This window comes from Haliotis asinina, chromosome 5 (assembly GCF_037392515.1).
Source record: "Haliotis asinina isolate JCU_RB_2024 chromosome 5, JCU_Hal_asi_v2, whole genome shotgun sequence".
NCBI lineage: Eukaryota > Metazoa > Mollusca > Gastropoda > Lepetellida > Haliotidae > Haliotis > Haliotis asinina.
In genome coordinates this window covers 76,333,186-76,356,448 of record NC_090284.1, presented here as the reverse complement: position 1 = coordinate 76,356,448, position 23,263 = coordinate 76,333,186, and the positions used below count along the sequence as shown (strand labels likewise).

General features: G+C 39.9%; 1 protein-coding gene and 1 long non-coding RNA gene across 7 annotated transcripts in view; both read left to right on the top strand.

Annotated features, from left to right (window-relative positions):
• Positions 1 to 23,263, top strand: part of LOC137285309 (transmembrane channel-like protein 7) — a 54,017-nt gene that overhangs the window by 18,701 nt on the left and 12,053 nt on the right. For 3 of the 6 annotated variants that reach the window (XM_067817649.1, XM_067817650.1, XM_067817651.1), the window contains 4 exons: positions 17,994 to 18,051; positions 19,225 to 19,306; positions 20,993 to 21,267; positions 21,901 to 22,055. In XM_067817649.1, the coding sequence (XP_067673750.1) occupies positions 17,994 to 18,051; positions 19,225 to 19,306; positions 20,993 to 21,267; positions 21,901 to 22,055 (570 nt within the window). Of the gene's footprint in view, positions 1 to 11,086; positions 11,522 to 11,586; positions 11,650 to 12,434; positions 13,526 to 17,993; positions 18,052 to 19,224; positions 19,307 to 20,992; positions 21,268 to 21,900; positions 22,056 to 23,263 lie in introns of those variants that run through there. The other 3 variants (XM_067817647.1, XM_067817646.1, XM_067817648.1) reach the window with 3 other exon arrangements.
• On the top strand, positions 8,666 to 9,146 carry LOC137285310 (uncharacterized). The gene is made up of 3 exons (XR_010956964.1): positions 8,666 to 8,698; positions 8,768 to 9,022; positions 9,092 to 9,146. It is a non-coding gene; the product is annotated as an uncharacterized lncRNA (long non-coding RNA).

Below are 23,263 nucleotides of genomic sequence, written 5' to 3'. Positions count from 1 at the left end.
GAAGCGGACAGCAGGCAAGGAGGTAACTAGATTTTAGGACGTGCTGGATTGATTTGTGGTTGGGGTACATGTGCTGCCCTGATGGTAGACTGTATGTGGTTTGTGTGTCTGCTGAAGCATGCATGATGTCCATCACAATCAATATACTCAGTAGGCACAGATATGTACATGGTATTGTCTTCAGAGTGGTGCTCTACACGTTAGGAATGGGTTTTGTTTATCTTTGGTGCTGGGAATGCTTTCTTGATATAGAGAGCATCTATGTTTCAGTTCAGAATATATGCAGAGAATATTAGTTTTTATGGAAAAACAGGCTGGCTTGAAATGTTAGTATTAATTGGATTTTGAGCAGAAATGGTTTGTTTTGAATCAGCATGTAAGTTTCAGTTAATTTTAGTTTAGTTTAGTTAATTATCTGAGACCTCTAAAGGGGTATATAATGTCAAAACATATGGTTCAACGTTGGTGTTTATGGTTTGTGTCATACAACCCATGAAGGTTCCCGGGTAGAACAGGCCTCAGCAACCCATGCTTGCCATAAAGGGCGACTATGCTTGTCGTAGGAGGCGACTAACGGGATCTGGTGGTCAGGCTTGCTGACTTGGTTGACACGTCATCGGTTCCCAATTGTGCAGATCAGTGCTCATGTTGTTGATCACTGGATTGTCTGGTCCAGACTCGATTATTTACAGACCGCTGCCATATAGCTGGAATATTGCTGAGTGCGGCGTAAAACTAAACTCACTCACTCACTCAGTTTGTGTCATACAGTACAGATTGAGCATGTTAGTTACTGTGTTGCCCCCATGCACCAGGGTTGTAAATCAGTGAGTTGTTTTGTTTCTGTTGCACCCTACTCCTATTTTATGTATTTGTTAGCCTCAATGATATGACAGTTTCTGCCTGGAAGCATGATAATGCGGCCATCATTAGTGTGACTGCTAAGTTAGAGTTAATGACTAGGTGTAAGTACATGCTTTGATGGTTTTCAATGTCCTGGGATATCTAGGTCACATGCTCAGAAAGGGAAGTTCAACTTGACTGAGTAGGCATCATATTGCACCATATAGAACAAATGCATAGCATTGTAAATAAATATTGTTGTTGTCATGAGTTCAGTAAATGATGAAACTCGGGAAATTCATAACAAATCTTTATACCCAAACTCAGGTGTTTGCACATGCGCAAAATTTGTACCTGCCTTTTAGCAGTTTGGTGCATGATCCTTTTCCAATTCATCTGTATAAGGTTTACAGGTGGTTTTTTGGTTTTCCCAAGTTAGAGGACTATACTATGTTCCTTTCTGAAAAGTACAATCACTCTGATAAAGAATATTTTTCCCATGCACTCTCCATCTACAAGAACTGCCTGTTTGGATTACAAGCATTTTGATGATAAAGATTAATCTGAGACTGGTGAGGTATTTGAAGCCATGCTTATGTCAGCCTGTCAGTCAGCTCAGAGTGGCCTCCACTCAAGGCTGGCTGTAAGTAACGTGGACAAACGGTGTCAAAACAGGGGTTATAGGTGCAGGGATAGCACATACATGTGGGAACACTCCTTATCAGCTGGTTGGCAAGAATCGATAGAAGCACTTTTGACTTTACACAAAACATATTTGTATCCAGGGACGGCTACATTTGTTTTGTGAAACAAAGCGATTCACACTGTTGTGTTTATATATGTTGAGCCATCTGTCAGCTTGAGATGCAGGATAAACGATACATCTCAGTCAGTATGGATACTTAGTGGAACATCATAGAAAGTAACTTACAGATAAATTAAACTTAGATTTATGTGTTCAAAGCTTATTGCAGCATTTCTTTAAGAATTTCATCAGTCAATATTGTTTTATCTACATGCTTTGAAATTTGATTCCGACATCATTTCATGAGAAATAATTAGCTTTTAGATTCTTAGCCTGCTGATAAAACCTGTGAGTTTGTCTGCTGTGAGAACTTAGTACAAATGTGTCTCTCTTGAGAATAAATGTTACATAGTCTTCTTGTGTTGGAGTAACACTTAATCTATTAAATATTTAAGCTGGTATAAAGTTGATTAGTTTTTTACTTTTGCCAGGGGGATGAGGAAGCAAGCTCCAAATGTCATTAATGAACCAGTGCCTTATAACTATAAAAGCGTTAAGAAACAAGGCAGTTGTGATGTTAACATGAAATATACACATGTTCACATGCAGCCCATTTTCACCTTCCATCAGCGCCACATGCCGACTTCAGAAAAACTGCAAGGGCACTGCAATCTCTCCCAGCTCATCTGTCCTCTCACCACATCCCAACTACAGATGATCTCAAAACATCCGTTGGGATAATCAGCTTGAACCATTATGCAGCATCTGTAGGCATTATCGTGATATATTTGTATGGAATGATATGTTGAAATAAGTCTGTGTACACAACACCCTGACAGGAAGTTAGATGGAGGACATTAATGTATGATAGTGGATGTGTTCTGTACCAGACTGTGTTAAGATGATTCCAGGGATAAATGTGTACATGAAATATTTCTCTGTCACAAATAACACAAGCCATATAAACACCATTATTCAGTACAAAATGTCATAATTGCCTAGTCCTAAATGTACACAAAAGGCATTTAGTATCATAGTCCCCCTTTCAGTGAAGTAAATGTCCCAGTAACACGACCAGCAAACATTGGGCATGTGTGTCATGTAGGGTAACATGACATTACCACAAGCATATCCACCATTGATACCCAAGCTGCTGTAGACTAGGAACTCAGGTAGCCTGTATTCTTGTACACTCTTTTGTTCTATGGAGAAGATATATCTATTCCCTATTGTAAATCAGGTATAAATGTTCATGATCAGTGTATAAACCATTGTATGCTGACAGGTTTAAATTGCCAATTTGTATAAACAGTAATATAACTCTCCTGTATTTGCATGTGTGTTTGTTGGGTGACAGAACATCAATACTGGATGGTTGATAAATGGACTGGGTGATTAGGGAGAACAGATTCAGGTTTTATTAACAGGATGTTATGTATTGGAGAATTTTTTACTGAACTGAATTTGAATAGTTTGGCTCAGAAGACTGTGATATTGATGTGGTCACAATAAATCAGTAAACATATTCATTACATGTTTGAGGAGGGAGGCATCTAATATATTTTCAGTCCACCAGGGAAAGATATTCATGTATTGGTACGTAGGTATGAGATTATCGTGCAATGTGATCAATAGGACTAAAATATTGTGTATATCACCAAGCCAGAAGGGAACGTAATGTGTGAGGTATGAATATGTACTGAATCTCCTCATAGAAAGACTGTACTTAAAGTTTATTCCTCAACTGCTGCAGTTAGTCCTGGCTAGGTCTTTCTACATGGGTAAAATCAGGAAGTTGAAGACCGTTAGACAGAAGGAACAAGGTGGGGCTAAAGAAGCTCCTAGATACATTTGTGGATTGTAGCCATGGCGGTGACTGATTTCTTCACATGGTGCTGATGGCAGACTACACCTTTCCCAGCTTCCCCCAACTTGCCTTCGCCTTCACTAGTTCATGTCTCTCCCTTTTGGAGTCCACTGTTCTCACACCTCTGGTATCACAGATGATATCTGATGGATGCCATCTGGCGGATGCCTTCAGTGTTGGTGGGGATGTCAGATAGTTCCTCAGCCTTGGTTGCTGTTTAAACTTTGGTACATACCTTGGTTTGGTACTGACTGAAGTCTGGACAGCTTTTGGTGTCTTTTTCTGTGCAAGCAACATCAGTCTCACATACCTCTAAGGGATTTACATAATAGAAGGCTTCAAGTATTATAGGACTTTTAATAAGATACAGTGGAAGCTGTCTAAACTGGCACTCATTGGAACTGAAGAAATAATCTTGTTTAGACAAGGTGCCAGATTGTAGAGCTGATGATAAATGTACAAGTCATGAATGGGACTGAGACTTTATGCCAGTGTTGACAACTTGTTGGATTGGATAGATCCTGGTTTTCACAGCTTCCACTGTAGACAACATTAATTGAGCACACGCAGGTAAATAAACAGGAGATAGCAAACTTGGTTATTTTGACTGTAAAGTTTGATATAAAATGGAAGTAGACATACTGAACTATTTTCCGTGTATTTCCTTTCTTCTAGACAATGTTCTGTATACAGAGATTATCATTACCAGTTGTGTTGTTTTGCCACAACAATCCACTGCTTACACAATAATTACACAATGCCTGTCAGAAAGGGGTCAGTGTAACATGTTATATTTGGGATTGCACTTACTTATTAGAGTAGTGATCAGGGTAGGAGGCTGATTTGTTTGGTAGTGGTTAGGTACCTGACTGAGGGTATGGGTTTGAATCTCAGATGGGACTCAACGAAACAAAAGTACCATAATGTGTACTTTGCTAAGAAAGTGTCATCCCAAGCATAACTTGTGTTATATATAACAATCCACTGTGTACAAACCTTTTCCCAATGTGTTTCTTTAATGAATACTGATGCAGTGATGGCTAGAGTTGTATCTGAAATTAATATCACAGAATCATTATGTGGATGTAAAACGTCAAGCAGAGTTTTAATCAGGGTGCGTTAGTGCAATGTGTCCAGATTACATTGTTTTGTGACAAAATGAAATTAGTAGAATAGGAAAAGGAAATGGGAAAATTGTTTCACATGTAAAATGAATGGTTTTCATAACCAAGGATTACATGTTGTACTTTGTTATAAATTTGTGACACAGTGTTTCTGTTATTTCGTGTTGTTGATGTGTGTGTCTTGTTGGTAAGAGCAAGTTTTGTAGCATGTATAGTGAGCACCTGCCCATGTGTAGCTGTGTCTTTTCAAAAGATTTTTAGTTGATTTCTGACACTCACCAATGTTCCAGCTATACAACAGTAGTTGAAACCAGACAATCCAGTGACTGACATCATCAGTATCTCAATTATGATGAGATGACATGCCAACCAATTCAGCAAACCTGACATCCCCACTGCAAGAAGCATGGGTTGCTGAAGACCAGTTTTGACTCGGATGTTCCCAGGTTTGTTGTACCTGGACGGCTACATGCCGAGGACTCTCACTTCATAATGCTGGTGCCCAGGTCTTACATCTTTATCAGGCAACACAATGCAGCATTAAAGAAAAGTCCCATTTGAATAATATTTTCAGGAGTTTAAGTGACAATATCTGGTGTACATGTATTTTATGTGACATGACCTCCTGTTGATACGACAGCAAACATGCAGTCAAACTCAAGACCAGCTTATCTCCAAGTTGTCTCCAACCAGGTAGATACCAAGGTGCATATAGGTCAAAGGTGGTATGCTGACACGACTTGACTTGTAAGGTTAGGTGACTGAGTGCTGTGTTAGATAGAGCAGCCCAATGTGAAGGCTATGGTTTGTTGAGTCACTATAGATCTACATGTTGGTGTTATTCTATGAGGAGATCTGAAGAGCTGATAAACAGGATATGTCCCAACCTCCAGTATTGCGTTAGTTTAGCTATGACAACCTCCTGTTTACAGTCACGATTGGTGACTGGCTTTGACGACTGTTCCTATATATGCTGAATGATTCATGACAGGTACACTGGAATATCTACAGTCACGATGTTTTCAGGAGGATTCATGTTATTAATAAACTAGTAACGGTTAGTGTTATTAAGACTTCTGAGAAGATTGTAGTTCTGGTCTGAAAGTTGACCTGTCTTATAAAGAACATACTCAGGTGTGTGTGAAGGTGGTGAATAAGTAAGTAGTTGTGAGATGGTTGTGGCGGTTCTTTGTTTTCTGTGGTAAAATGTTAATTGTGGTCTCCCAGTAGTGGAATGCTGTGATCTTTCAGTAGGGAAATTATGTGATCTGCTAATAGGGGAATAGTGTGATCTTTCAGTAGGGAAATTGTGTGATCTGCTAATAGGGGAATAGTGTGATCTTCCAGTAGGGAAATGGTGTGATCTGCTAATAGGGGAATAGTGTGATCTTCCAGTAGGGAAATGGTGTGATCTTCCAATAGGGAATGTTGTGATCTTCCAGTAAGGAAATTATGTGATATTTCAGTGGGGAAATGGTGTGATCTGTTAGTAGGGGAATGGTGTGATCCTCTGGTGAGGGAATGGTGTGATCTGCCTGTAGGGGAGTGGTGTCATCTTTCAGCAGGGAAATGCTGTGATCTTCCAGTAAGGAAATGGTGTGATCTTCCAGTAAGGGAATGGTGTGATCTGCCAGTGCAATGTGTGACACTTTTGCTCTGGTCTGATGGGGCAGTTGTTAATGAAAGATGTGAGAGGTTTTTTACCCTGTGCATTGGATGACCTCCCCCCACCCCCTCACATCCTTGTCCGCCTTCTTCTAAGTATGATATGTATCACGGGCCACCGTATGTATTATTATCAGTCAGGAAGAAAGTAACCTGTGTCCATAACTGTAGATTTGAGGTAGACTGAATGAACCTATACGTGTGGCCATAGGCTGTCACTCACAAGTTACATTTGTAGGTGGAGTTCTGTTTGTTCATGTTTGTGGTTTGTGTTATTGGTATCTCCTGGGATGTATTACTGCTGCTGATGATGTCAGTTATGTAAACGCATCAGATACTTGGCTGTGACGGTAATAAATATGTAACATGAAAGGAATATGATGCCAGGTAAACTAGTCTTTGGAGAAACATTGTGTTTTCAAGGTGAATTTCCAGATATAGTGTCTTGAGAATGTTGGTTTGTTGTCATTGTTTTACGCCACACTCTGCAATATTCCAGCCATATGGCAGTAAATAATCTCAACAAGACAATCCAGTGATCAACAGCATGATCATCGTTCTACACAACTCGGATGTTATGACATGTCAACCAAGTCATCAAGCCTGACCACCCAATCTTATGAGTCACCTCTTCGTGAAACCGAAATCATCACGGGTCTTGAGGGTGTAATATCAGGCATTTGAAGCCTGTGTAATTGTAAATCTCAAATAAGGCAGAATTAGTGATAAATATCACTTTTATACAGGTGTATTCACATGATGAGAGTGTCAGTCGGTTTACTTCATACAGATCTTTAAATTAAATATTTCATTATATTTTGTTAAACATATTCCTTACCTTCGATGACAGCGAGGGAAAGTTACTGAAGCACTGCTGTAATAGAGCAAGTGTCAGATTTAGAAAATACATCAATATTTATCAGTTTCATTTGGTCGCATATTTCAATGAAAAAATACACTGGCTGTCAAATGTATGTAAGCACACACATATACTACATAATTCACTGGAGGTTTTAAGTGACCCGTTAAGCTGACATACGGGAGGTTATTGGGGTGGTGTGTCTGAGTTATTATCAGATGTCTTACTTCCTTGTTCAGAGGGGCCGAGTGGTGTCCATTGAGATTACTCCATATTGATAACGTCAGGTGAGTGTCTTTCTCAGAACCTTCTAAATACTTTTCAATAAGCTTCTGATGATGTGGCGTATCAGTGGGGTGAAATGTCCTGTTAGGTTAGTGTTCTAATTATCCAGGAAGATTTGAACACAGATTGTTAGAATTTGTACAGTTACACTTGGTGGCATCTCATCATTTGGAAAAGTGAAAAGGACTTTTAGATGCAATACTAAGATACAAGTATTTTTTATTGTTTGACACTATTTTGCCTTTTCTTTGTTAAATGATATAATTAGTAATGATATTGATGTGTTATAAATGTCACACACAGAGCGTTTCGGCTTGATCTTTCTATGTGGAGAAGATGGTGGGGCCTGAAGAAGTTCCTAGTGGCATATGGATGAAGAAGGATGGACAGGTGTGAGATCTATGACTGTAGAGATGGGATAGGTGTGAGATTTGTGAATATGAGAAGGGATGGGGACAGGTTGCAGTGACATTTGTGAATATAGAGGTGGACGTGATACAGGTGTGACATCTGTGAATACAGAGAGGAGACATGGGACAGGTGTGACATTTGTGAATATAGAGAGGGGACATGATACAGGTGTGACATGTGTGAATATGGAGAGGAGACATGGGACAGGTGTGAGATTTGTGAATATAGAAAGGGGACAGGTGTGAGATCTGTGAATATAGAGAGGGGACAGGTGTGAGAACTGTGAAAATAGGGATGGGACAGGTGTGAGATTTGTGAATATAGAGAGGGGACGTGATACAGTTGTGAGATCTGTGAATATAGGGAGGGGACAGGTGTGAGATCTGTGAAAATAGGGATGGGACATGGTACAGGTGTGAGATTTCTGAATGTAGAGAGGGGACGTGATACAGTTGTGAGATCTGTGAATATGGAGAGGGGACGATTCAGGTGTGAGATTTCTGAATGTAGAGAGGGGACGTGATACAGTTGTGAGATCTGTGAATATGGAGAGGGGACGATTCAGGTGTGAGATTTCTGAATGTAGAGAGGGGACGTGATACAGTTGTGAGATCTGTGAATATGGAGAGGGGACGATTCAGGTGTGAGATTTCTGAATGTAGAGAGGGGACGTGATACAGTTGTGAGATCTGTGAATATGGAGAGGGGACGATTCAGGTGTGAGATTTCTGAATGTAGAGAGGGGACGTGATACAGTTGTGAGATCTGTGAATATGGAGAGGGGACGATTCAGGTGTGAGATTTGTGAATATAGAGAGGGGACGTGATACAGTTGTGAGATCTGTGAATATGGAGAGGGGACGATTCAGGTGTGAGATTTGTGAATATAGAGAGGGGACGTGATACAGTTGTGAGATCTGTGAATATGGAGAGGGGACGATTCAGGTGTGAGATTTGTGAATATAGAGAGGGGACAGGTGTGAGATTTGTGAATATAGAGAGGGGACGTGATACAGTTGTGAGATCTGTGAATATGGAGAGGGGACGATTCAGGTGTGAGATTTGTGAATATAGAGAGGGGACAGGTGTGAGATTTGTGAATATAGAGAGGGGACGTGATACAGTTGTGAGATCTGTGAATATGGAGAGGGGACGATTCAGGTGTGAGATTTGTGAATATAGAGAGGGGACAGGTGTGAGATTTGTGAATATAGAGAGGGGATGTGATACAGTTGTGAGATCTGTGAATATGGAGAGGGGACGATTCAGGTGTGAGATTTGTGAATATAGAGAGGGGACAGGTGTGAGATCTGTGAATATAGAGAGGGGACATGAAACAGGTTTGAGATGAAGGTATGTCCTATTCAGAGTGTACATTTCACTTCATAGTGTGTTTACTCAGCTGTGGAAGATGTGTCCAGCTTGCTGATTTCCACGAAAAGTACAACTTTTCTTTTGTAAGTGATCTTCCAGCTATAGGTGGCTCTGTGACTCGTGAGTATCTCATTCAAAGCATCTCAGTGTTAATAACGTCAGCATGTCCTTCAGCCTGACAACTGTATATGTATATTATGTCACTTCAGGGCAATGCCTAGCCTTCCATCAGGTCTTTCTATGTAATATTTCGGCAACACAGACAACTTTGATTATGTTCAGTTTTTCATGAATTCTATTTCTGTATACAGGAAACTAAGGAACAGAGCTTGTGCACAGTAACTGTAGCTCTGTACATTCATTTTAACTATAACACACAACAAGTGTTTGTGTCATTCTGACCACTGTATCAGCACAACATCCTGTCAGCTCATACAGTGTTACTGTATTGGGTACTGCCTCTCAGTCTCAAATGGTGATGCATTGTACTGAATGATGATTCCAGTAGCACTGTTATAGTGTGCCATGTCTGTCAGGTACATGTTGCTGACTATAAATGTGTGACATATCTATCCTGCTTATACTTGCCAGCTGTTGTCCAGCTGACACAGTTATGACACAATCGCTGCAAAAGATTTCAAGTGTATTAATGACAGTGGTATGTATGTTTACGTTGAACTTAATGGGCAACTGGAATATGAGACATGCAGCTACGAAGTGTCTGGGTCAGGGTTAATTATTTACAGACCACCACCCTATGGCTGGGATATTGCCGAGTGTGGCGTAAAATTAAACTCAACTCACTCACCCACTCACTTGGTCAATGAGTGGAACCACCCAAATATGCAAGTTGCATTCTCTTGACTAATATAGTCAGTGTTTCCAACCTGTTACACTGAAGCCATCCAGACAATGAAAACTAACAGTTGCTTGACATTGTCCCGCCACCATGTAATGTGACGATATATAGTTGACGTCTCATCTGTCCGTTCGTCCATCTGTCTGTAATCATTTTGTGTTTAAAGCATTACTCAAACACTGTTCAATGTCTTTCAACAAAAATTGGTAAATATATCAAACAGAACCTAAAGTGGTGCCTTTTGCTATTTGTCATTGTATTTTTCTTGGTTTCCATGGAAACATTTGGAATTAGTCTAATGAATTTGTCATCTTATGGTGACTCCACTGTCTGTTGTGTTTGTATCAAATGATGTTCCCCAAAACATACTTAACTTCTCTGATACCGATACATTGTTTGCAGGTAATAATAATTAGTTTTTTTAACCTCTTATTGGATTTCATATTAGTTAAAACAAATATTATGAAGAAAATATCTTGTAAGCAAGGGATGGCTTTGAAGGTCAAACGAATGCTTCATATGTAAATCATCACATGAGAGTTAGAGTTTGACTACATCCAGGCCACTGAAGCATGGCTGATTGTGTTACATCATATCAGTTGTTCATGTAAGGGGCATCCCGACCTGTTTGGTTGTTACCTGATTTGTACACCTGTTATAAGGTTGATTAGCACATCACCTTCATCTCTCTCCCTCCCACTGTCTGTCAGTCCCCTCAGCTCCTCCTTCCCCCCCTATCTCCACTACGCCCCACACGCGCGCACACAATCACACACACACACATTGACACTTGTGATAATTGATCTACTTATTGGTCAATCAGCACTGATATGACATTTTAGTATGATCCGGACTATACAGTAACTTATTCTGGATGTTTAATCCTGTTAATGTTTAATGGACAGTCTTAGGTACACTTTCACTGACATTTGAGTTACCCACATACCACAGCATGGCAGTAACTCACGCCCCTACTTAGCACCTAACTGTAGCAACACTGCCCCAGATAACTGCAGCTGTGTGCATCTGTACAACATGAGCCAGTGTGCCTGCCACTCAGCCACCACAGCTCCTGGTCCAGCACTGGCTGCTATATATACACACACTGCAACCTGCTTCAATCATCACAGCCTGGGCATTCCTCAAGGCAGTGTGTCCCATTCACAGAGTAAGCCAGGCTATTATCCCACCACCAGTCAGGGTATGCATTGTTTCTCAGACCCCAAGCCTGTTTACCTTGCTAGTGAGAGATACACGCTTCAGTGGAACACACCTCACAGTTCCTTGTTAAGGTTCAGCCAGCCCTGTGCTTTTAATGATACTGTAGCTGGAGTCAAGACAGTTTGAAGAGTGGGAAGGAAGGAAGGAAGTAGAAGACATACTAAACTTCTGAATTGAACCTGTAGGCCATATAGCTAGAGGTGTGTTGTGTTGAGGCAGTGGTGTGTCACGTTCCTGGTAGACTGGTTATCTTCCAACCAGCCAGCGTGTGAGTATGTCTAGGGTTGGGGATCTTTCCATATATAACTTACTCTCAACTCCAGTCTGTGTACTAGACCCAGGTCTCCTGCAGGTGTTGATGTGGGATTCTAAAACCAGTACCCTGTGTGTGATTCAGTGAGTTGTGTTGTACGCAGGTTGTGTCAGTATTTGATTGTGAGGACCAATTATTATTGCATTGAGAAATTGTATCAGCTATCATGGGTAGAGAAATATACAACTGTCGGTTCGTGTATCTTCATGGAAATACCTTGTGCTCATTTCTCTGAAAATGTTGGAGCATTCTAACTCATAAGAGTTATTATAATCCAACTTTCCTGCAGCTATATACATTTTAGATTATATGAAAATAATCTTATTTCATACTATTATATATCCTGTTGGTGTGGTCTCATGTTGAACGAAGGGGAGATTTCTGTATGGATTTACTGTACAACACAGTGTCTTGTTTCGGTGTAGATGCTAACACCGTTATCAAGTACCAGCACTTGCTTGATAACAGGGGTATCATCTACACTAAAAGTTTAATAGTAAAGAAGATCTTACAGTCAGTAATTAGTGAATTAAATTTCCTGTTTTCTTAACTCTGATACTTGTACTGTATTGTACATTGTACACAAAACAAAGTTGATGGCTTATTCATGAAGCTTTTCAAACAGAACACTGTGAGATCAATACTGGGTTGTTCCCTACGTCACTAACAGCAGCTGTAGTATCGCAGTTGGGCCATGGAGTGCCTGCTTATTTCACAACAGGGGCAGTGTGATGTTGGAGTGTGTGATGTGCCTGACAGTGTGATGTTGGAGTGTGTGGTGTGCCTGACAGTGTGATAGATCTCAGTGACCTCTAAGTATGTATCCCTTTCTTGAAAACATGTTATTAAGAGTTTAATTTTGCTACAGGTTGTCTAGGGAGGTAATCCCGGCCTTGGTAGTTTGTGGACACGGAACAACTTCAGTCTGTAGTCAGATGGTTTTTGCATATTCGATGTCTCAAAGGATGTGACAGAACATTTTCCCTGAACTTGTTACTGTAGTGATAAACAGTAGCTCAACATTTGTTTACCAGGAGGAGGCATGCTTCACTGATCAACCGTAGAGTGATTCAGCATGGATAAGTATGAAGGCAGGTCAGGGGGTTACACGCGGAGTAACCCTACACCTGATGACTGGGATAATGTTGCGCCAGATTACGAAGATGATTCGAGTCCAAGACACTCACGTGAAGCAGGACCTGTTTGGACGCAACCCAGTCACCAGCCACCTGAGACATATACCCATGATGGACGGAGACAGGCAGGCCAGGAAATGAACAGGTCCCAGTATTATTCTGCCATGGATAACAGAGGTGTAAACCCAGGGTACAGATCCTCGGATGATAACATTCCCTATGGAAGGGACAGATCTGATGTTGAGAGGGGATATTCTCCAAACCGTCAGCACAGTCGACAAGGTTCAGGAGGATATGACAATCAAGGTTTTCCGGATGGACCAAGAGTTTATTCAATAGACGATTACGAGGCACAGAGGTACATGGCACAAGGAGGTCGATCCCCTGAGCTTACCACGAATGAAGCCTTCCAGATGTCTGCCAATGGAACGTCCCCTGCTGGTGGTGCTGCTAGTTCCTCCCCACAGCTGGGACGTTACAGTGACGAAGTGGATGGACGATATGTACAGCATAATGGAAGGCATTACCGTGCAAATGATGACAACTACTCAGTGTACAGCTTGGATTTTGGTGACTTTGCAGTGGGAAATAACGTATGGGATAAACTGCACACAATCCGACTTAGGAGAAAGAGTCAGAAGTCAAGAAAATCGGCACGAACCTTGTCGCGACGTCGACGTGAAGTTGATGAGGATGAGGATGATGAAGAAGAAGATATGGAGGGATTACTACCAAGTCTGCAGGCCCGTGTCAAGCAAAAATCCCTTCATGAACGTCTCAAAGATAGGATGCAGTCGACTAATGAAGCAGCCGAAGTGATGAGGTAAATTGTAGGATTGAAACAGGTGTACAAGACTGTCAAGATCATACCTATCATTGCTCTTTCACCCATCATTAGTACATTAGTACAAATGTCTCAATAACGTTAAGTTTAAATATTTGAGAACTAATTTTACTGATAGATCTATTAAAGGTATCCTGTAAGAGATCTGTACTTATTTCACCTACTGAAACTGGGTGATGGATCAAACATGAATTAAGCAACATGTCTCTCATGAACCTACACATATCTTACAAACAACACATTTAGTGTTTATTTCAACCACATGAAGACACAGAGCACAAAGTTATCGTGACTGAGGCATAATGTGTATCCATTATAGGTCTGGAGCAACAGAATTGTACTAAGTAATACATTGAAATATACCCGTTAGCTGCATCTCAATTACTGTTTTTAGCCTCTTCGCCAGACCCTAGCAAATAAATTAAAAATAGAACATTTGACACATTGATCTAACCCCGATTTCTCGAAATAGACTCAAGTCTGAGTTTTAAGTCTGAGATTTTACTCAAATTTGAGAAAAGGCATTTCTCAGAATGAACTGAAATCGGCAAAAAACTCAAAGTATAGGAAACAATTTGAGTCTTGTGAATAGGTTACTTAATTTTATTTGGATTTTATATGTCAAAAATGCAGTTGAGTTAAAAGTTCAGCTGTTTCAAATTGTGAAACTCAGTTTGAAATTTGAGTAAAAACTTAAGTTTGTTTCAAGAAATCGGGGCCAGGTCGTCAGCTGTAGTATACTTTTATTTTGTTGGTATATATTCAGGGAAACAGGAAAATTTATTTCATGGACAAATTGTTAGCCAATAATTTACACTTGTCATGCTGTTAATTTTCAGACTAAACATATTATGATTTATTTTTTACTTGGACTTTAATAGTTCACAACAAATAGCAACTTTGCAGCCACTGTGTAAGAACTATGTCACAATGATTTCGGTCATTCATCTCTGGCTTGAAGGAACTGGTTAGGAACAAAAGTTATAGCAAGTATGTGGCAAACTAACTAACTAACTAACTAACTAACTAACTAACTAACTAACTAACTAACTAACTAACTAACTAACTAACTAACTAACTAAATAAATAGGTTTGTTCTGATAGTCTGTTGAATGATCAGTGTACCTTTACCCTGAAAAAGAATTGAGTGAGGAAAATTATTAAATCATGAAAGCAGTTTGTTGTCAGACATACCTGCTTTTGTGTGTAGCTCAAAAAGGTTTGCCCATAGTAGGCTATGCTCTAATAAGTTTCACTATGCTAAACTGTGAGAGACATTCATATCACATAGCTGCATATTGGCATTCCGGAATTTGGGGAGTCAAAAATGAAACGTACATGTTTATGGGTGACAACTTCTTGTTTATTACACAGCCCTCAGTGATGTTTCGATGTAGATTCTTGCATTGATATCATATAGCTTGATAATGGCATAAGAATCTATGCTGGAATGTCATGCCATGCGACATAGCTGCAAATGTATGTATTGTTCTAGGGGACAAACACAAAATGTGAAATCAACATAACGGGTACAATGAAATAAGGTGGACCATGGCTGAGCCCCTGGATATAGATAGTTTTGATAGATATGAATAAACCCATTTTAATTGAAAAGGAGCTACAGTGGGTATGGAGAACCTCAGGAAATCTAGACGTGCTTCCTTTTGGGCTTTAGCATTACACAAAGGACTAGCTAGGCAGGTGGGAAAGTAATGTGGATGAGGAACTGAGACAGACTCTGTAGTAAGAAAGTGTCCACTGCTTTGTTCCGGAGGTTATTTGTTATTATTAACTTGTTAACTTTGCATGTTAAAACCTACAAAGATAGTATATGTTGGAGAATACTTGCTGGGTACAAAATGTGACAGTCATATAATCCTTGCCTGTAGGATTGCCTCGATAAAGGAATTGCATTTTTACATTAACATTGTACTGGCTTTTACAGATTTCCTTTGAAATAATCAGCCAGCATATATTTGCATAGTTTCATATTTCTGCTTGACCTGACAAAACTGAATGTGATCTTAATATTGGAGGGGAAGGCTTCATGAAACTAGATAGCTGTCAAACAGTGATTTCAGCTTCGGTAAACATGTGGTACGTCCACCATGGCAATCGTATCTCTTATTGATGTCAGTCAGGTTATGTTGACATACTCCTAGCTAATACATTTCACACATGTACATGTCAGTTGAACTAGAGTCAGTGAATTTAGTTTTATGCCACTTCTAGCAGTATTGTAGCAATATCTCGGTTGATAACACCAGAAATGGGCTATTATGGGCTTCACACTTTGTACTAGTGTGGGGAGTCGAACCTGGGTGATGAAATTGAACTGGATGTGAAACATGTATTTAAATGATCTGTCTATATAATAGATGTTATTTAAGGCAGAGCAGATAACAAAGACCTACGAACAATTTGTATATGAGAAACAATCAATTCCCTCAGCAGCTTACTGCTCACCCATTTAATGAACACCTTAGAGTCTAAATAGGGCCATCAGGTGCATGTGTCTCCTGGGGCTGGGTTGATGGGTAGAACACTCTGTGTTATTGTGTGTTGGTGAGGCTTGATGTCAGTGTCAGATATTTATCACTGGCATCTAAGGATGGTGCTAGGAACATGTCTTGCATGTAGTTCATTTTAATAATTTATTTAAGAAGGAAATCATTTGGAAACCCATTACCAGGGCACCACTAATATTATACTGTTCCTGTTTGTTTGGAAACAGTTAGCTGAAATCAGTTCATTATATTTACTGTCTGAGAATAAATAAATGAAATGTAATTAAACATATCTTACATTCTTTGTTACATCTAAATTGTCTTGAATTAGCTTATCATTTCTCAAGTGACAATTTTTGTAACATGTTTATATTTGAAAAAATCTCATAAATGTGCAACTTGAAACTGGACTTTTAATGATGAATGACAGTGGGTTGTAATAAAGGGTCTTAGTAATTTACATCCTGTCCCAAATTAGATGTCTCCCACACCTGGGGTAGATGATAAAAACACTAGTACCAGAAGAGAACTGCTGGCTGAAATTTTAGCATTGAATAAATAATTTGATATATATCAACTAGTTGTTAAATGAGTATATGCTTATAACATGAAGCTGTAATGTCTGATATTAATTCCCAATGGGAGCAGTCACTCCACATATTTCTGGAACACTGTCAGGGTGTGTCTGTCCACTGAGACTGGTTAATGGCTACCATGTAACAGATTGTCCAGATAAGGCTCTCATAAAACTTATATGTGTTTACATTCGGCCCACCTTGGCAAGGTGTACTATGGAAAGTTTAGGTCCCTAGTTTCCAGCTGTCAAACAAGGGCAACCATGTACTGGTGGATCAGTCAGCAGTCTTTGTTCTTTAGACTTTTAACATTCAATATAATGAACTCTGGTTTACCTTGGGCCGTGCAAAGTGAGAAATATATTGCTGTAATGATAAAGAGGAGGAAGTATTGGAGCTGTAGGACTTTCCGCTGCAGCCTCAGAAGTGACTTACAACAGAGAAGTAATGTTGTAGGTCCCGGCAATTGCCAGTCCATTGAAGAGAGTAGGATATAATATCATGACAAGTCAAAGTATTTTCTTAGAGACTTATTGAGGAAAAATGTGAGCATCAATACAAGGAAATACTGATTCAGGAAAACATTCACTTTACGTGGTGACATTTGATATAAATTTGTTTGTTCCCTCAATTAATGTTTCCAGGAAATAATCGTGTTAATATTGCTGTACTGTCTTGTGATTTAGTGTACTAGACAGATGTATTATGATTCAGTCACTAATTGCTTTGGTAAATATTGAATTCGGTGGTGCTAATCCAATAAGAAACATTAATAATAGAGTAGCTGATCATTACTCAAGTGTAGCTACGATATTTATGTTGGATTCTCTGAGGAAAACACTTGGCACCATATTGGTTTCTGTTGATAAACCCAGGTGAATATACTGTTTTTACTTGTCACACACATTGTTGTCTCCCTTGGTGCACAACCCTCTGGGGCTGTTTTTTTCTCAGAAACATTTGTATGATGAGCATATTTTGTCATGTCCAGCTGATTGATTTTATTAAAGGTAATGTCAGAGCTATATTGTACCACCAAGAGTTGTTCAGAAGTCCATGGCTGAGCAGTTCATTGTGTGGGGTTCTACCCCTTGATTGTGCCTGCTGATACAACATAAACCATTTCTCACTCACTCACTCACTCACTCACTCACTCACTCACTCACTCACTCACTCACTCACTCACTCACTCACGTCACAAGCTGGCAGTTCCTGTTGGTTTGAATCCCAGATTTGGTCTGACTATGATTTTTTTAATTGTAGGCATCCTGAAACTCAAGTTGAAACACAATTCTATTTCGATGGTAATGTCTGCCAGCATATTCATGTAGGAGTTCATTATTCACAGTACACTGTACATTTCAGAGACACTGCTACGCTCCAGGCTGGGGGAGTCTTGTCAGTCAAACAAGGCATTAAACAGGTAAGAAGCAAAAGTTGACATTGAAAACTGAAGGTGGAAAAAAAGTAAAATTAAAAATAAGAGCACCAGGACAATTAGGTGAAATATTGGTAGAAACCTTTATAGGTTTAATGGATGATTATTTTCTACCGTGGAGTAATCACCCCCCAAACCAACATTTTCTGTCCATCACAGGGAGTGGAAATGATTCAGAAATCCACATTTACTGGGTCTCCAGTGTGTTGTAATATACATCTGTTGTAAGAAAACAAAGCAGAACTGGAAATATCTGGACTGAGATGTTCATGGATATGGACTAAAGTGAAAGACCATCACAATCCTTTGTAGACCATTGTGACATCATCAGCTGCCATAACATAACAATGAAATTACACCTATACCACTCAACCTGTTGATGCATATGTTTATTCTCTGTTTACAAAGATATTTTAACTTGAATCTCACCTCATCAAAAGCAAGCTTTGCTGTTTTGTAACCATTGTCAACTCATTCTGATATATTTGATATGGAAAGACACAAGGGTGAGATTCTATGATAATGAACTTAAAGCTTATATAATTGATAAAACATAAGTTTGTAAAAGTTGTGGAGGATAGATTCAGTAGCAAAAGGAGGTCTATATCATGGAATAATAATTATCTCCAGCCATGCGTTTTGCTGGGGCATTAAAATGTACCCCATCCATATGTGCACATTTATCTTTTCTGGAGTAGAACTCTTCACCAAACTTGACACATAGATTGGTCTAGTGGTGTACTGGTGCCTTTTGAAAGTTTTGGAATTCTGAATAAAATATTTTTGGCATTTCCATGGCAACAGGTTTGACTTTGATGGAAATTTGAGGTAATGCAGGGGATATTGTGTTCTTGTTAATATTGAATTTTCATATGAATTATAATTTCATGATAACTGGAATAGTAATTCATATGAAAATTCATTATTAATTATTATTCCATGATATGTATATTCCTAGTGTACTGTACTGAGCATCTATTAATGGATCTATAGAGTGTACTTATATTTCAATATGATATATGAAACATTATTGATGTGGCCCAGGTTTGTAATGGCCACAACATTGGGTGTCAATGGGTCATCAGTGTTCCAGTTCCATCTGTGGCCACACTGGTGATCTGAAGCAGCTGTTGATCACGCTGATCACTTATATTTCAGAGCTGGCAGAAGAAGAGGTCTCAGCTGAAGGGCTGGTTGTACCAGCTGGAGCTATGGGCAAGCACCTTCAAGGAGATCGAGGGTGTGTACACCAATATTCATAGCTTAATGTCGTTTGATGAGGTCATGTTCACATGTAGCCAGGGTGAAATATTAATGTGCAGGTGAAATGTATATCCCCTTGAAATACTGCCAGCTCCCTATAGGTCAGTATAACAGTTGGGTATAATACAAGGACTTTCTTTTGTCATAAAAACGACATCTTCTTTATTTATAGAACAGGTTGCCAGGTGACTTTTGGTCACAAATATTGTATAAATATTTCTGATAGTCATATACTTGGCTAATATTTGGAGCACAAGACTGTGTTTTCAACTGGGTGACAGGAGATAACAATACTATGTTTGCTGTAATGTGATGTAATTTGCTTTGTGTTGTGTATCTGGCTGCATGTCACAGGGTGTAATATTAGTGTGCTGTTATGATATTCTCCATGCCATTTGTTTCAAGATGCAAGGAATTTGTAAACCTGAATTGAAATGTTCTGTCCATATATCTACCAATACAGTTGGCAACACAATGCTGTTTTGGTTCTTTATTTTTGCATTTAATTCAAGCTCTAATTTGACTCCCCTGATTTACAGATTTAAAACTAATGTATGTGCAGGGATATGTCTACAGTGGTTAAAAAATTGTGGTTTTTAGAGAAATTGAAGATATTATATGAGTGCCAATGTCAGGCTATGTTTACAACACAAGTGCCTAAATGTTGGTATTTGGTAGAGCGATTAATATACCAATATTACGCACAAGTGTTATAAACATAGTATATTATGGGCACAAATATAATATTCTGTTTGTTGCTGATTTATTGTAATAAACTGAACCCAAAATGAACCCAAATCAGTAAGGTTTGCATTGGAGATCTGGTACAGTAAGGTTTGCATTAGAGGTCCGGTACAGGAAGGTTTGCATTGGAGGTCCGGTACAGGAAGGTTTGCATTGGAGGTCCGGTACAGGAAGGTTTGCATTGGAGGTCCGGTACAGGAAGGTTTGCATTGGAGGTCCGGTACAGTAAGGTTTGCATTGGAGGTCTGGTACAGGAAGGTTTGCACTGGAGGTCTGGTACAGGAAGGTTTGCATTGGAAGTCTGGTACAGTAAGGTTTGCATTGGAGATCTGGTACAGGAAGGTTTGCGTTAGAGGTCCGGTACAGTAAGGTTTGCGTTGGAGGTCCGGTACATTAAGGTTTGCATTGGAGGTCCGGTACAGGAAGGTTTGCATTGAAGGTCCGGTACAGGAAGGTTTGCATTGGAGATCTGGTACAGTAAGGTTTGCATTGGAGATCTGGTACAGTAAGGTTTGCATTGGAGATCTGGTACAGGAAGGTTTGCATTGGAAGTCTGGTACAGTAAGGTTTGCATTGGAGATCTGGTACAGGAAGGTTTGCATTGGAGATCTGGTACAGTAAGGTTTGCATTGGAGATCTGGTACAGGAAGGTTTGCATTGGAGATCTGGTACAGGAAGGTTTGCATGGGAAGTCTGGTACGGGAAGGTTTGCACTGGAGATCTGGTACAGTAAGGTTTTGCATTGGAGGTCTGGTACAGTAACGTTTGCATTGGAGGTCCGGTACAGGAAGGCTTGCATTGGAGTTCCAATATAATGAGGGTTACATGGGTGTTTCCAGTTCTGAAGAATTTAGATCATGCAAAGCCACAGCTCCATCTTAGTGATGAAATAACACTCTCTCTTTCCCTCATCCCATAGGTCGGTTTGGCACAGCGACAGTTTCATATTTCCGCTTCACACGATGGCTAATGTTCCTGAACCTGTACATCTTCTTGCTGATGGTTTGTGTGATCGTCATCCCCTATTTTGCCCTCCCTACTCCCAACTCATTCCACACTATAACCACGGTCAACCAGACGGACACCTACTTCCAGGAAGCTGACCGATGCACGACTCTCTATAGGATCCACATCTACAACCTCACAGCCACAGAGTCTGTTGGCGAGATGGTGCTGGACTTCATTCAGGGCACTGTAAGTGGCAGGCAGGCTTAAGGGATCTACCATATATTGTTTGTGAGGGGCAAAGAAAGTGCTGTATTTTCTAATGAGTGATCTTTCTGTTTTGGTGGCAGAATTACAACACAGTTGTCTATCAAATGGCATTGATCAGTTGTGGCAAAAGCTGTCTATTGCGTGAAAAGGATACTTTTAAATCTAAGATATATATGATATATGTATTGTTTACGCACGCTTAACATCATTTTGATACTGACTTCCTGCATGCTTTTTTCTCATGAGAACAATGTGATATTGACACACAGACAGCAGTCAGTGTGGTGATATCTGTGTGGAATTTGGTATTGATACACTGAGAGCAGTGAGTGTGGTGATATTTGTGTGGAATAGGGTGTTGATACACAGACGGCAATGTGGCGATTTCTGTGATATGAGCTAAGAATATGGTTGTGACACAGATAAAGGTCAGTTTGACAATGGATCAGAAATTTATCAAGGAAACATGATCAGGATACTTGTCCATGAGAATCTGAATTATCACCAACCTGGAAGTTGATCTCTTGTTTGATAGCAGTTGTCTTGAACATTCTCCCGACCAGCAGAATGTATTTCTTAAAGACTGGTGTGTTGATGATTCTCATCTTGTAGGGGTGGATGGAGAGAAGAGCGCTGTTCTACGGCGTGTACTACAACCGAACATACCCCCTCCCCAACAACAACACTGGCACCTACAACATGAACCTGGCGTACTTGCTCGCCACGGGAATCTGCTTCCTCCTCAGCTTCATACTCATTGTCAAAAAGTAAGTTCCATGTAACATGTTCCAGTAACTACAGTGTCAGTGCAACATAACTACAGTGATACTGCAACATAACTACAGTGTCAGTGCAACATAACTACAGTGTCAGTGCAACATAACTACAGTGTCAGTGCAGCATAACCACTGTGTCAGTGCAACATAACTACAGTGACACTGCAACATAACTACAGTGTCAATGCATCATAACTACAGTGACTCTGCAACATAACTACAGTGTCAGTACAACATAACTACAGTGTCAGTGCATCATAACTACAGTGACACTGCAACATAACTACAGTGTCAGTGCAACATAACTACAGTGTCAGTGCAACATAACCACAGTGTCAGTGCAACATAACTACAGTGTAGGTGCAACATAACTACAATGTCAGTGCAACATAACTACAGTGACACTACAACATAACTACAGTGTAGGTGCAACATAACTACAATGTCAGTGCAACATAACTACAATGTCGGTGCAACATAACTACAGTGTCAGTGCATCATAACTACAGTGACACTGCAACATAACTACAGTGTCAGTGCAACATAACTACAGTGTCAGTGCAACATAACTACAGTGTCAGTGCAACATAACTACAGTGTCAGTGCAGCATAGCAATATAACTACAGTGTCAGTGCAACATATCCACAGTGACACTGCAACATAACTACAGTGTCAGTGCAACATAACTACAGTGACACTACAACATAACTACAGTGTAGGTGCAACATAACTCCAATGTCAGTGCAACATAACTACAGTGTCAGTGCAACATAACTCCAATGTCAGTGCAACATAACTACAGTGTAGGTGCAACATAACTACAGTGTCAATGCAACATAACTACAGTGTCAGTGCAACATAACTACAGTGTAGGTGCAACATAACTACAATGTCAGTGCAACATAACTACAGTGTCAGTGCAACATAACTACAATGTCGGTGCAACAGAACTACAGTGTCAGTGCAACATAACTACAGTGACACTGCAACATAACTACAGTGTCAGTGCAACATAACTACAGTGACACTGCAACATAACCACAGTGTCAGTGCAGCATAGCAATATAACTACAGTGTCAGTGCAACATATCCACAGTGACACTGCAACAGAACTACAATGTCAGTGCAACATAACTACAGTGTCAGTGCAACATAACTACAATGTCGGTGCAACATAACTACAGTGTCAGTGCAACAT